Below are 16,166 nucleotides of genomic sequence, written 5' to 3'. Positions count from 1 at the left end.
TACTCACTGACTTTCTACTCAAAGCGTCGGCCACCACATTAGCCTTCCCGGGATGATACAAGATGGTGATATCATAGTCTTTCAATAGCTCCAACCACCTCTTCTGCCTCAAATTGAGCTCCTTTTAATTGAACAAATATTGCAAACTCTGATGATCCATGAATACCTCACACAACACACCTTAAAGATAGTGCCTCCAAATCTTCAGCGCATGAACAATGGCTGCCAAATCTAAGTCATGAACAGGGTAATTCTTCTCGTGAACCTTCAGCTGCCGCGACGCATGTGCAATCGCCTTGCCATCCTACATCAATACCGCACCAAGACCAATACGAGATGCATCACAATATACCGTATGAGATCCTGAACCTGTGGGCAACACCAACATTGGCGTCGTAGTCAAAGCAGTCTTGAGCTTCTGAAAGCTCGCCTCACACTCGTCTGACCATCTAAACGGGGAACCCTTCTGGGTCAACCTGGTCAACGGGGATACTGTAGATGAAAACCCCTCCACAAACAGACGGTAATAACCTGCCAATCCCAAGAAACTCCGGATCTCCAAAGCTGATGTGGGTCTAGGCCAGTTCTGAACTACCTCAATCTTCTAAAGATCCACCTGAATGCCCTCAGCTGATACAACGTGCCCCAAGAAAGCAACTGAGCTCAACCAAAACTCGCATTTTGAAAACTTAGCATACAACTGGTTGTCTCTCAGAGTCTGAAGTACAATCCGAAGATGCTGCTCGTGCTCCTCTCGAGTGCGGGAGTAGATCAAGATATCATCAATAAACACAATCACAATGGAATCTACATAAGTCCCGAACACCTGGTTCATCAAATCCATAAATGCTGCTTGGGCATTTGTCAGCCAAATGACATCACTAGAAACTCATAATGCCCATACTGAGTCCGAAAAGTTGTCTTAGGGATATCAGATGCCCTAATCCTAAACTGATGGTAGCCAGACCTCAAATCAATCTCTGAAAACACTTTGGCACCCTAAAGATGATCAAATAAGTCATCAATCCTCGGAATTGGATACTTGTTCTTGCTGGTGACTTTGTTCAACTGTTGATAATCTATGCACATCCTCATCAATCCATCCTTCTTCTTCACAAACAACACTGGCGCACCCCACGGTGAGACTAGGTCTAATAAAGCCCTTATCAAGCAATCTTGCAATTGCTTCTTCAATTCATTCAATTCAGGCGGGGCCATACGGTATGGCGAAATAGAAATGGGCTGAGTGCCCCAAGCCAAGTCAATACAGAAGTCAATATCTCTGTCGGGTGGCATCCCTGGCAGATCTGCAGGAAACACCTCTGGAAACTCACAAACAACTGGTATTGAGTCCATGGAAAGAACCTCCGCACTAGAATCACGGACATAAGCCAAATAAGCTAGACACCCCTTCTCGACCATATGTCGAGCCTTCACATAAGAGATAACCCTGCTGGAAGAATGGCCAGGAGTCCCTCTCCACTCAAATCGAGTCAACCCCGGCAAGGCTAAGTTCACTGTCTTGGCGTGACAATCCAATATAGCATGATAAGGTGACAGCCAATCCATGCCCAAAATGACGTCAAAATCAACCATATCGAGAAGTGGAAAATCTACGCTAGTCTCAAGACCCCCAATGATAACCACACACGAACGATAGACACGATCTACAATAATAAAATCTCCCAAAGGTGTGGACACATACACAGGAGCACTCAAAGAATCACGAGGCACAACCAGTTATGAAGCGAAATAGGATGACACATAGGAATAAGTAGAGCCCGGATCAAATAGGACTGGACCATCTCTATGGCAAACTGAAACAGTACCTATGATAACAGCGTAAAATGACTCAGCCTCTGGCCTGGCTGGGAAAGCATAACATCGGGGCTGGGCCCTACCACTCTAACCTACATCCATAGGATGGCCTCCTGCTGGCTGGCCTCCACCTCAAGCAACCTGACCTCCACCTCTAACGGCCAGACCTCTACCTCTAGCGGCCTGACCCCTACCTCTTGCTGGCTGAGTGGGCGGTGATGCAACCGATGCCAGAATCATGGCACGAGAACTCTGTTGTGGCGTACCGCCCAATAACCTTGGGCAGGTCCTCCTAGTATGCCCAAAACCACCATACCAAAACATCCATCCTTGTGCTTTGTCTGCTGAAACTGAGACTAGCCCGAACGGGCCGGATGACCACAGTAGTAACTCTTAATAGGAGGTGCACTAATAGGAGCTGGCGGTGAACTGTAGGTTGGCTGCCCAGAATGAGGCACATAAGGACCACGAATCCCTGAAGCACTGTGGGATGCCTGCAACGCTGACTGATATGGCCTGGGATGATGACCCCTACCAAAAGTACCCCTGACTCCGGATGCGGCACCACTAAAACCACCGGAATGACGAGGCCTCTTATCACACCCCTGCCCTTTCTCCTGTGAAAGAACATCCTCGATCCGTCTGGCGACATTGGCAGCCGTCTGAAAAAAATCTCACTCCCGATCTCCTTGGCCATCTGCAACTTGATAGGATGAGCGAATCCCTTAATAAACCTCATCTCTCTCTCTCTCTCTCTCTCTCTCTCTCTTGGTAGGAAGAAGAAGAATAGCATGATAGGCTAAATCCACAAAGCGGGTCTCGTACTGGGTGACTGACATGCCGCCCTGCTGGAGACGCTCGAACTGCTTGCGGTAACTCTCTCTCTCTCTATGTGTGATAGGAAGGAACTTCTTAAGAAATAGCTGAGACAACTGGTCCCAAGTAAGAGCAGGCGACCTAGCTGGTCTGGTAGATACATAATCCTTCCACAATCTCTTGGCAGAACCCGTCATCTGAAATACAGCAAAGTCGACCCATTGGTCTCAACTATACCCATGTTTCGTAACTCCTTATGGCAGCGGTCAAGATAATCCTGTGGGTCCTCAGAAGATGCTCCACTGAAGTGATCTAGAAAGAGCTTGGTAAACTTGTCCAATCTCAATAAGCCCTCAGAAGACATGGCGTGACCATCACCGGCCTGTGCCGCAACAGGTGGCTGAACTACCCTAACTGGCGGGGCTTCTAGAGTCTGATATTGAGGAACCATCTGCTCCGGAGTGTGAGTAGGGGGAGTTTGTGCTCCTCCCCCAGCCTGAGAGATGTCTGGTGCCATAGGAAATGTACCAGCCTGGGCCACACTCTCTATAAGGCCCACCAAACGGACCAAAGCATCCTGAAGCACTGGAGTGGCGATGAACCCCTCCGGGACCTGAGCTGGTCCGACAGGCACAGCCTAGGCTGGAACCTCCTCATCAAACTCTACCTGAGGCTCCATTGCTGGTGCTGCTGCTCGAGCTCTGGGCTGAGCTCTGCCCCTCGTAGGAGCTCTGGAGCGACCTCAGCCTCGACCTCTGCCCCTCGTAGGAGCTACTGCTGGGGGCTCCGGCTACTGTCTAGCTGAAGATGCGGTGCGTGTTCTCGCCATCTGCGAGAGAACAAAATAGAAGGGTCCAATCAGCAATGATAGAATAAAATCGCACGACGGAGAAGAATAGAAGTGAAACTGTTCATAACTCCATAGCCTCTGGAAGATAAGTACAGACGTCTTTGTACCGATCCTCCAGACTCTACTAAGTTTGCTCGTGACTCGTGATACCTATGAAACCTAGTACTCTGATACCAACATGTCACAACCCGAAATTTCCACCGTCAGGACCGTAATGGCGCTTAACATTTCACTTGCTAGGCAAGCCAATGTTTGAACAATTTTTATCCTTTTTAATAGTTTAAAATTGAATAATGAAGAAGAACTTATTTAACTTCAATAATCCAAAGTAAATAATGCGGAAGCTAAAACGGCAAACGTTTAATACATCCCTGAGCCTGGTGTCACAAGTGCATGAGCTACTAGAATAGTACATACAAGGGCCTGAAATAACATAGGAACTATCTGAATGAAAATACACAGCTAAATAAGGAAGAGAATGGGACTCCAGGGGCTGCGGGCGCTGAGCAGCTGTACCTCAAGTCTCCATATGTTGTCCGATCTGAGCTCACTGATAACCGCTGCTGGGACCGACTCTAAAATCTGCACAAGAAGTGTAGAGTGTAGTATGAGTACAACCGACCCCACGTACTCTGTAAATGCCGAGCCTAACCTCGACGAAGTAGTGACGAGGCTAAGGCGGGTAACCTACACTACAACCTGTACGCTGTATATAATAATGACAGGAAAAATAGAAATATTGAATAGGACGAAGCAGTTAACTGAAAATAATAACTACAACCTCAAGAAATAAACAGTGTCATCCAGAATTACCAATCCTTAGCATTTCAAATGAAAATACCGAAAGCCAAACACAGCTCAAGAAAAGGAAACACATAGGTTGTTGCGGCGCGCAACCCGATCGAACCATGAAACACATAATCCTCCCTTATTTCACCATAATAACATCAACAACAGAGAAAATATATAAATGTTGCGGCGCCCAATCCGATCCCACCATATATCAATATCAGTATCATAATTTACCCTTATTTTACCATATCAATCCACCCTTATTCCACCTGTTGCGGCGTGCACCCAATCCCACCGAATAGTATAAGTTTACCCTTATTCCACCATAACAATCCACCCTTATTCCACCTGTTGCGGCATGCAACCCGATCCCATCATATCAGTACCAAACACCCAATGTGCACAGTCAAATAAACAATTTAAACTACAAAAATGCATACGATCATTTAATACCAAACTGAACCAGAACGGAAAACCTCGTACAACACGGGAATCTACATAAGTAATACAACACAACGAGACCAATCCAGTAATTGACAATTAGAAGGTGCAAATAAGTCAACTTAAGCAAATAGCAGGAATTTATGATACTATGAAAAGGGCTAACATCATTAACAGGAGAAGGTATTGATTAACAGGTAGCAGTTAAGCATGGAAAGGATTTAGAGCATATAACAGTTAAGGCAGGGAAGGAAATAACTAAGAAAAAACGGAAAATCAGGGAAAACAGATAACTCGGCGGCGTATATGCACTTATCACCACGCATATATGCCCCTCACATGAGAATCACATAGCACATAGTCAGATGGTTCCTAATTCCCTCAAGTCAAGGTTAGACACAACACTTACCTCGCTCCAAAGATCACTCAAAGTTCAACCACAGCTTTGCCTTTCAAACAAGCCTCCGAACCAACAATATCTAGCAAATTACCAACCATACGATTCAAAATAAGCCTTAGAAATCACCCACAATTGCAAAAAGATTCAATTTAGGTCATTATTGAAAAAGTCAACAAAAGTCAACTCCCGGGCCCGCTTCGTCCAAACCTGAAATTCGGACCAAACCTCGATTATCCATTCACCTCCGAGCCCGGTTATGTAATTTATTTTGGAATCCGACTCAATTTGAGGTCTAAATTCCAATTTCTCAAAAATCCCTAATTCTATGCAAACCCCCAATTTCCACCATGGAAACACTAGATTTTAGGTTAAAAACTTGTGAAATGTAATGAAAGTTTGAAATAAAATGGGTTAGAATCACTTACCAATGATTAGGGGAAGAAAGGTCCTGAAAAAATCGCCCCTAGGGTTTTCTTGTTTTGAAAATTTGAAGAATGAGTGAAATTCCATTTTCCTACCTATTTGGTCAGTTGCACGTATCGCATTTGCGACCTGGGGTTCGCAAATGCGAACAAGTCTTCGCAAATGCGAAGAATGACCTATATTTGCTGCCTTCGCAAATGCGAACCAGTGTTCACAAATGCGGACCAGTGAGGATCGCAAATGCGACCCAAAAATTTCGCAAAAGCGAAGGTCCATCCCCAGCCCACTGCTCGCAAATGCGATGGTCTCTTCGCAAATGCGAAGAATGACCTATGCTTGCTGCCTTCGCAAATGCGAACCAGTGTTCGCAAATGCGGACCAGTGAGGATCGCAAATGCGACCCAAAACTTCGCAAAAGCGAAGGTCCATCCCAGCCCACTGCTCGCAAATGCGATGGTCTCTTCGCAAATGGGAGGCTCGAATTTGCAAGCCAGACCTCGCAAATGCGATGTCTGCAGACCAGATGCAGCAGCTGCTATGTTTTCTAAGTTCAAAACAGTCCGTAGCCTATCCGAAACTCACCCAAGCCCTCGGGGCTCCAAACCAAACATGCACACAAGTCCTAAAATATCATATGAACTTGCTCGCGTGATCAAATCACCAAAATAACACCTAGAACTGCGAATTGAACACCAAATCAAATGAGATTTTCAAGAAAACTTTAAAACTTCTATTTGCACAATCGGACGTCCGAATCACGTCAAACCAACTCCGTTTCTCACCAAATTTCACAGACAAGTCATAAATATAATAATAGACCTGTACCGGGCTCCGGAACCAAACTATGGACCCGGTATCAACAAGACCAAACATCAGTCAATTCTTAAAAATCATTAAACCGTCAAACTTTTAATTTTCATCAAAAATTAATAACTCGAGCTAGGGACCTCCGAATTCGATTCCGGGCATACGCCCAGGTCCCAAATTACGATACAGACCCACCGAGACTGTTAAAACACGGATCCGTCTGTTTGTTCAAAACATTGACCAAAGTCAACTCAAATAAATTTGTAAGGTAAAAATTCTTATATTCATCAGTTTTTAACATATAAGCCTTCCGAAAAAATATCCGGACCGCGCACGTAAATCGAGGAAGGCTAAAATAAGATATTTAAGGCTTCGAAACACAGAATTTGGTTCTAAAATATGAGATGACCTATCGGGTCATCACATCAGATTTTCTATTTTTTGAATTGATTTACTAACATCTGCTACCTCTTATATCTATGAGTACTATTTTTAGTATTCTAGTATTATCTTATTCTCCAATTTTATTATTACTGTTGTTTCTTTTACTTTGATTCTCTTTACTCTTTTTGCCAGCAATACTTTTCTTTTTCTTTTTTTTAGTATTTTCATCAAAGCTTTTTAATCTTATGTTTTTCAGATATGTTTAGACTTTTTTCCCTTGAGATTGAAAATAACATTTCTACCTCACACAAGGTAGGGGTGATGTCTGCGAACACCTTATTCTTCTCAGACCTTACTTGTGAAATTACACTAAATTTAGGTTGTTTAACAATAACTGTACTAGAAGGCTCAACAGATTGAGATTGTGAGATATGACGTATGAGGTAGCAGTAAATCTTTTCAAGGGTTAAAGCTCACATTTTTACGCCATTAAACAAAGAAGAGAAGAAGCCATTGACATGAAACAGGGTTGAAGCAAAACAATAACGCTACTATTTTAACTCTTCTTTGGTAAGTCTCATGTTTTTTGAATTTTACTCTAATGAAAGATGAAAGCAACATGAATGGGGTGCAAAAGCAACAACAAAATATGAAGAAGGTGACAGCGGTGGCATTACGGGATATGAAGGCGATCGAAGACGGCATTACCAACTACTTAGAAAATACTGTAATAATTTTTTGTTCGTTTTGTACATTTTGTAGTCGAGAGGATTTTTTTTTCTAATGGAAGAAAATCATGATTCTCTTTGTAAGTATATATTAGATCTTTTAATTGGGTTCTGTCATAGAAGATATCCATTTCTTGATTTCTAATCTTTTTTCTTTTTGGGTTCTCTTCTTTTTCTTTTTTGATTTCACTTTTCTTTTATGTTTTTGAAAATAAAAGAATTGTTCTTGCAACATGATCAGAACTTAAACTAAAAATAATTAACGGGGACATCTCATTTGTTTTTTTTAAGATTAAGACGTCTGAATCTGAATATCAAGATGTGTATTAAGATTAAGACATCTGAATCGATGTGTATTAAGATTTGAATAGAAATAATTAAGACTGTTTGATTTTTAACATCTGAATTTATAAAATTTATCTTTATTTGAAAATTAATAAACATAAAATTCAAATGAAATACTAACTAATCTAGTATTCTATCAATAAAATATATAGTTTTTTAAAATATGATAGTTGTTGGTGGTGATGGCAAACGGGTGAATACCGACTAAAGGCGGTGGTTGGTAGTAGTTTTGGTTGACGATGGTGGTTCATGCTAGTAGCTAGTAGGGATTGGTAGTGGTAGCGATAATAATTGAGGATGGTGGTAGTAGTTGTGACTGAGGAAGGTGGTGGGTGGGTGGTAGTAGGTTATAATGATGGGCAGTGCCGGCTGTGGTTGTTGATGGTGATGGGGTGGTCAGTTGTGGTAGTTGAGTGATGATTGTGGGTGAGAATGATATATGGTGGTCGGAGTGGTGGGGATAGTGGGTGGTGATGGTCGATAATGGTGGCGGCTATGATTGAGGATGATGGTGGCGTGGTGGTGGTGGAAGTGGTGGTGGAGGTGGTGGTTGATACGGTGGTGGTGGCATGGTGGTAGTTGATAATGGTAGGCGGTGGCGGCAGTTAATAATGAATATGTGATAGCATCTTAATGAAATTAAATCTCTGTTATAGATCTTAATCATACAGACCTATTCAGACTCAATAAGTGGTTGTGAAGTAAAAAAACAAAAACTTAATGATTAAGATCTGAATAATTAAGATTTAGACTTTAAAAACAAAGGCACTTGGACACCACCGTTTCTTTCGTCTATTTTACATTATTGTTTATTTCTTCTATTTTCTTACTCAAATACTGATTTTTTTAACAGATTATTTTTGTCAAAATTTTTATGTATGATAATCAAGAGTCGTGAAGATATGGTAGAATAATGACAAGGTACTTGATTAGTAAAAATTAACTTCGTTTTACAGAAGTTATAACACTAATCATTTAGTCATACTTTGATTTTTTACTGATCGCAAAGCACAAATAAAACATTTAAACAAGAAGGGAAATGAACAACATCTAAACAAGAAGGAAAGGGAGAGGCCTTCCGTTAATGTTTGTAATTTTAAAAAATGAAATATTAACTTCATTTATTCCTTTTCTCTATAAAATAAAAGTAAACTTCATTGATTGGTTGTTCCACGAGAACTCACACATACAAAAAGGTATATTATGCTTTTAATTGGATTTGTTTTTTGCGTTCTATTTTTTTCATATAGATGTTTTCCTTAAACATTTGTTTTTAATTTATATTTGCATGTATGCCTTACGTTATACACATATTTATTTGTTTTTGCTATTATGAAAATTATTATCTTTATCTCAACTAAGTTTATAAGAAAGAAATCATTCAGTAAATGCATTAATATAGCGCGAAAAAATTAACTAATTTTTGAATAAATTAGGATCAGTATGCAGTAGTAGTCATTAATGTTAGCTTGAGGTTGATACAAAGGGAACCCCGAGCACATAATTAAATGATTTGGCAGAACCATTTCAATGTTTCAAAATAATTGATGGCACTATAGAAGTTTCTTGCACCTTTGGGTCTTATTAGTGGAGGCGGATCCAGGATTTAAACCCTATGGGTTCAATTTTTATATTTTTTTAGCATTTAATCCATTATATTTTTAAAGTTATGGGTTTATATTAGTGGTGACAAAATGGTTAAAAGAAAGGGATTTTTACCTAGTTATACTATATTAGGAACTTATTTACCTATGTTCTCTATGTTTTGCAGTTTTTAATAAGTATCTAGGTTTTTCTTATAACTTGTATACATTGCTTCTTAAAAGGCTCTCACCCCATTATTAGTGCCTTCAATTAAGGGATTCAATTACACCCTTTCCTTTTTTTTCTCTTCTCCTCTTCTCTCTCCTTTTTTTTAAAATCAAAATCCCTAAATCTACGTCCAGAATCACCATCTTCTCTCTTTACCATTGCCTACAGCTTTATATTATTAAAAAATATTCAGAAATTGTATGATAACTGTATCATAATTGTAGTTAAATTATATCAGATACATCAATGCTTAAAACATAAATGTATCATACTTGTATCACAATTGTATCTAACTTGTATCAGGTACATTAATACCCAAAATAATACCTGATGCAATACTAATAAATTAATATACAATTATCATATTTGTGATCAAAATTGTGAAATTCGTCACAAATTCACAACTGCTCGTAACAATATACAACAAATATACAATTATCATACATTTGTAATACAATTCCTACAATAATTATGATACAAATACAATTATAATACAATCGCGATACATTTCTGAAAAATTGTGATACAATTATGATCTTTATTTTCCTAAACTTTCAATCACAACTCTACACTAAAAATTTAATATAATAGTATTATAATTGTATTAGTATTGTATCCACAACTTACCCACAACTTGATTGTAGAGCAAATATGTGTAAATTAGAGGAATGAGAGGTGTATTTCAAGTGTAAAGTATCCACGACGAAGGCAGTTTTGCAAATCTGTGACTGCCTTTAGTTCATAGTTGCGCTTGTTTTGTGTAAATTATTTCTTGGAAGTACATATCATACTTTTTGTTGCTAGTTTGTAATTTTCTCCCCTTTAAGCTGCAGAAACTTGCAACCTTGTTCTTGTAATCTCTTCCACTATGGGTTTATTTATTTCAATAGAGATCTTGGATGATTGAAAGAGAGAAATCGGATATCAAAATCTTTGGAAGAAGAAAGAATCTGCAATTTTGGGGGATAACAATGGATGATTGAAAGAGAGAAATCGAATATCAAAAGCTTTGGAAGAGGAGTGAGTAAGCGAAATTTTTGGGTTAGAAAGATTTTGGACACCAGTGGGTAAGGGAGAATTCTTACGGTGGGTAAGTACAAAATAGGAAGATGTTTTTGTAATCCTTTTGGAAAAGGAAGAGAATCTTAAATGCAGGGGATTATGTGTAACTGATACGCTATATTTAAGGTATGTTGCATTTCCTCTTTTTTTATGGTTTTGTATAAAACTAGTAAATATAGGTATATAAAGTAATTAACAAGGAACCTAAATAAAGGTAGTAAAATATGTTTATATTATAGTATAGCTAGGTAAAAATCCCTAAAAAAATAGTTAACTACTCATATTATCCACTAAAAATGGATTCGATAATGAACTTTTTAATAACTGGTCAAATACGAAGAAGAACCATAGTATCCATTTAGAAAATGAATAAACAATGGATAACTAATGGGTTTAACTTTTACATTTGTAAAGCTTCAAATTTGGAGAAAGGAATTCTCCCAAAAGTGATCATATTCAAGAAGTCATGGATGATATGGTTACCCATATTATCCGCCGGTTAACCCGTTTTTTATCTGTATTAAATATGGATCGGGTCGTATAATTTATCCGTTTTTCATTACCCGCTTTCGACCCGTCACATATCCGCCCCGACCGGCCTGTTTGCCGCCCCTGGTTTATATCTACTATTTTTATAATTTTAATGGGTTATATATATAAATTTTTACTCGGTTCAATTTAATCCGTGGAGTATATGCTACATGCGCCCCTGTTATTAGAACAGCTGAAAGTTCCTGCTCTTCCAAATTGTGCCGCAAAGAGATTGAATTTAGTTATATGGTCTTTTTCACCGAAAATCGGTAGTAAAAATGCAGGAAACTTTGTTAAAATATCATGGTATAGTCAGTTTTCACACTGGTCAATAAAAAATAGCCAGCGTTTATCAAGTCAATGAAAAATAGCCACTATTTTGCTGCAACAGGGACCGGTCCAGTATAATATACGGGAGTTCTGGTGCATTTGTGTACGAACTCCAGCATATTATGCTGGACCGGTATACTTTGCTAACTCCTGTAAAATTTGCGGGAGACTGGAGCACCAGTGCTCCAAACTCCAGTATATTATACTGGACAATTATACTTGCTGGAACTCCCGTAAAATTTGCGGGAGTTCCAGCATAGTTATCCTGGAACTCCCGTAAAATTTACGGGAGTTCAAGCATACTTATGCTGGAACTCCCGTAAAATTTGCGGGCGTATTTTTCCGGATTTTGAACAGTGTTTTCGCTCAGATTTAAAGTGGCTAAATTTCGATGACTTTTGAAACTTGGCTATTTTTCAATCTGGCTATTTTTTATTTTCCCGGAAACTTTTGTAACTATTCCACGGTAAATGATCATGGAAATCAATTCCTCTTATGCTGCATATAATAGTACTTTCTCCTTGAGCATCTAGAAAGGGATAATAACTCCGCTTATATACAATGCCTGAGAGCCTAATTCCCAAGTTTGAATTGGATACTAATTCTCATATTTAATGAATCGAGAAAAAGGTTATTCTATTAGATAAACATATTTTATGAACCACTTATTACTGGTGGGTGAAAGAAAAATTACTGGTGATTATTCTTTACAAAATATTAGGTAACACTAAGTTACAGACCTAAACTTATACTAATGAACAACAAAAGATTGGCGTAAATTTCAAAGGAAGAAACCACAGCACTGAAATAACATTGAACTGCAGAGGAAGTCTTTAATTAACCTTTTCGTTTCTGAAGCGGAGATCTGCTTTTCATTTTTATTTAATTTTAACTTCAGTACCATTCCACAGAGAACCTGGAAATGTCGGATTTCAGAAAACTTTGGGATAACTATAAAGTAATGAAAAACTACTTCAGCTCAAAATCATGGGCCTCCATTTCACTAAGAGAGAGAGAGAGAGAAGAAAAAACCCTTTTGGTAAAAACAAAAAAATCTGTTTGGTCAGCTCCTAAAACTGAAAGCTTCTGCTGGCAATGCATTCAACCAGCCACCCAAAACTGTGATTTTATGTACAACCACCCTGTATTCTTTCCATGTACCGTTTCCTTTTCACTACTATATATAATCCTACTGTATCCATTATACACTGCCCCGAGGGGCTATATTGGCTGTTTAAGAAACTCTTAACCACTTGGTTCATCTGCAACACCATCTGAATGATAGGACGAGATATCCACAGGCGCAGTGATACAACCAACGGTGCTTTTGGAGTGGAAAGAGCTCTTCTGGTGATCAAGATAGATCACTATAACAGTTATGTCATCGTGGAAATGACGTCTAATCCCCTTCTCTATCTTCTTTATGTCCTTGTACCTCATCTCTCTCTTCTTAGCAGCCTCCTTAAGGGCTGCTCCCACCAATCTCTTAGCTATTCCCTGCAAGCACACAAACCAAAAGATCAGTTCATGATAGTATAAAATTCAAGTGCCATGTCACATTTCTTGGATCAAAATAAACGAAATTACAAAGAATCACTCCCATATCTTAACAAAGATATTTACATCTAATCGAGTAACTGATCTCAAGTGTGCTCAGACGACTTAAACAAGAATGTCATCAAAGCCGTCTCAATCCCCCTCCGAGGTTAAACAGACTTGAGTTCCGACTGTATTAACAGCCAAATAGAGCTAGTAGCTTGGCAGAAATGCAAACTGAAATATATTATATGGCTACTTAGACACTAATAATAAAAATGAAGCAAACATGGGTTTTTAAAAACTATTTCCACATCTTGTCCATAGAAAACAACAATGAAGGACTTACAGCTCTTGGGTTTTTAAAGACTATTTCCACAGCTGCTTCATCACTTAGGTGTTCCCAGAGGCCATCAGAAGCAAATATCACAAATAGGTCATGTGGTCTAAGTTTTCTTGTAACAATAGAAGGTTCTGCTGTCAGTACAGCCCGCTTCAAAGGAACAGGATTTCCATATTGTTGAAAGACAGGATCCCTGTTTAACTCAGGTTTCTTGAGATAGGCATCTCCAATAGATCTAGATACCTGCAAAGTGCCATGTGTAAGTATCTTTGTCGCACGTTAATAATAACAAAGTTCTAGACTAAGGAGCAAAGACACAAAAAGGCTACAAACAAAAGGTGCTATGTGTAAGTATCTTTCCTTGAAAATCATTGGCCTTAAAAGTATGCAACATTTTGAGGTTACAGCTATGAGTTGTGCATAACCAAGATAAATGGGTATCTTAGAAGCAAGCTCCTGTAAGTCAGTGCTTTTACTTTTCAAAAAAGAAAAGTGAAAAGCGTGGAAAACCAGAGAACTCCAAAATGCAGTTCACTTAAATGAACCACGCAACACATAAAGCAAGGAAAAAGAAAAGAAGTACAATAACCAGATACAAAGACATAAGTAAGCATCTAGAAGAAACAAACAGTGCGACTTTGCAGTATTCAGATTTGACATTATTCAAAGCAACCTGGTTCAAACAAAAATGCTTAGGTCATTCAACAACCAAGTAGACAGAATTGGTTTTAAAGCAGCAAATAAGTAAGCTCACCTGAATTATGCCTTTAACTCTCCAAACTCCTCGACAGTATACCACTATAGATGAATCATCAGGATGAAGTGATTCAACCTCTTTCCGCACCTTCTCACATGAAACATTATGATCAGTCGATAACCTTTCTGCAACCACTTTAGTTCTCTCCCCATCAAAACCTCTGCGTCCAAGAACTGCCCTAGAGTCTCCTAAATTAGCTACGTATAATTCACTACCTGAAATAGCACCCACCAAGCAACATGATCCAACTGAAGCAATCTTCGGCATTAAAGGCAATGATTGCTTCACCAATCGAATAAAATCCTCTTCTGTAGCATTAAATGCCCTCTTTATCACCTCTGATGTTAAACCCCCTTGCTCTTTCTGGAATTCTACACCAAATTGAAAGCAAAGAAATTAGATTACTAGCAAAGAAGAAAAGTACTCATTTATCAAACACAAAGAGAGTGATCAAACAGTAAGCATGCAGAGCGGATCTAAGATTTAAATTTGATGGGTTGGACCTACAAGATTTTTAGCATTGAACTCATGTACTTTAGAAATTATAGTTTCGGATTTAGTATTGGTAATATTTTAGTAAATTTTTAAGTTATATATTTAAAGTATGTGTAAGATATACTGGGTTTAGTTGAACCCGCTGCAAAACAAAAATGCTTTATTCGACACGAGAATATGCAATCGCACGATTGGAGATAGACCATACCTTCTTTTTCTATAATTTATTTACAAAGAGACGTAAAAGAGCAACCTTTGAGCTCTCAACCAGAAAAAGAAGTGAAAACATTAAAATTAAAATGGACACAACTGTTGAAGACCTAAAACAAAGTACAGAATCAATATTGTCTTTTTTCTTTTAGACCAGATCATATACACAAATTAACAAGAAGCAGAAACACCAGATTGAAGAAATAGCAAAATAACCCACATAAGAGATGAAAATCAGAGGAAAGAGAGAAAGAAAATAAGTAGAGCATAATAAATAACGTACTGTGCAAATAAGGGAAGAGGTGTCTATTGACGAAACGGGAGGCTTCAGGGCCGCCATGGCCATCATAGACACCAACATAGGTAGCCGAAGGAGAAGTAAGGACTTGACTTTGGTCTTCTAGAGAGGAATTAGCCTGTACTACCGCCATTGAAAAGTCGCCGGAGGCATGCGGCTTCAATTCCGTATGCCACAATAGCCCATCTCCGCTCCGCCTCCCTAAACACCTTTCCAATGGCCTATAACATAATCTCATCATCTTTTTCTCCGGTTAATCAATCAATTAAATCAAATCAGCGTTAGGTCAATAAATCAATTACAATCAGCCAAATTAAAACCGCGATTACGTTCTCCGTTTACTGTGTGTTTTTGGGTTTGATCGAAAGGTGTTTGATGAATTGTGTGAGAGAGAATATATGGAAAGAAAGAGAGAGAAAAAGGAAGAAAATAAAAAGTGGAAGAAGAGAGCGAGCGATTAGTTAATAAAGAGTATAGAGAGAGTCAAGGGGAAAAAACGCGTACAAATGAACACACGGAAAAACTCAGAACATACCCTTTACGCGTCTTTTTTCTTTGTAGAAAACTACTCGTACAAAGACTAAGGCAAATGCTTTTATCCGTTTTCTTTGTGCGATGTCAGTTGTTAGTCATTAACCATGACTGCCATGTTCCATTTCTTAGTTATCCATAGTCCACATAAGCAGAGTTTACACAACTCCAAAATATTTATAATGTTATTCCATTTCATACTAGGAAATTATGAGTTCTTTAATAAATTAAAAAATATGTCAAACAATTAAAGATAGAAAATATAAAGTTCTTCTACCGTCGAACCTCTCTGTAACAAACTTGTTTGTTTTGAATATTTTTGGATATTATAGAGAAGTACGGTTATAGAGTACATATATTTAACATAATATAAAAATTGATTCCGAAAAAAACTTGACTTTTATAATGAAGTGTTGTGATATAGTGATGTTGTTATAGAGAGGTTTGACTGTATTTC

General features: G+C 38.6%; 1 protein-coding gene across 1 annotated transcript; it reads right to left on the bottom strand.

The window, feature by feature from the left end:
* Positions 1–12,487: 12,487 nt before the first annotated feature.
* Positions 12,488–15,718, bottom strand: LOC109213858 (probable protein phosphatase 2C 63). The gene is made up of 4 exons (XM_019377698.1): positions 15,164–15,718; positions 14,173–14,546; positions 13,425–13,661; positions 12,488–13,036 (listed from the first exon to the last, which is right to left on the bottom strand). The coding sequence occupies exons 1-4, from the start codon at positions 15,417–15,419 to the stop codon at positions 12,785–12,787; spliced, it is 1,119 nt and encodes a 372-aa protein (XP_019233243.1). The 5' UTR covers positions 15,420–15,718; the 3' UTR covers positions 12,488–12,784.
* Positions 15,719–16,166: the final 448 nt, after the last annotated feature.

The sequence above is a fragment of the Nicotiana attenuata genome, unplaced genomic scaffold (assembly GCF_001879085.1).
Source record: "Nicotiana attenuata strain UT unplaced genomic scaffold, NIATTr2, whole genome shotgun sequence".
NCBI lineage: Eukaryota > Viridiplantae > Streptophyta > Magnoliopsida > Solanales > Solanaceae > Nicotiana > Nicotiana attenuata.
This window is presented reverse-complemented; position numbering and strand designations above follow the sequence as displayed.

Coding starts and splice junctions, on each gene's coding strand:
- LOC109213858 (XM_019377698.1), bottom strand. CDS start 15,419: ATGATGAGATTATGTTATAGGCCATTGGAAAGGTGTTTAGGGAGGCGG. Junction 14,547..15,163: donor CCTCTTCCCTTATTTGCACA/GTACGTTATTTA, acceptor AATTTGGTGTAG/AATTCCAGAAAGAGCAAGGG. Junction 13,662..14,172: donor GAGTTAAAGGCATAATTCAG/GTGAGCTTACTT, acceptor GGCACTTTGCAG/GTATCTAGATCTATTGGAGA.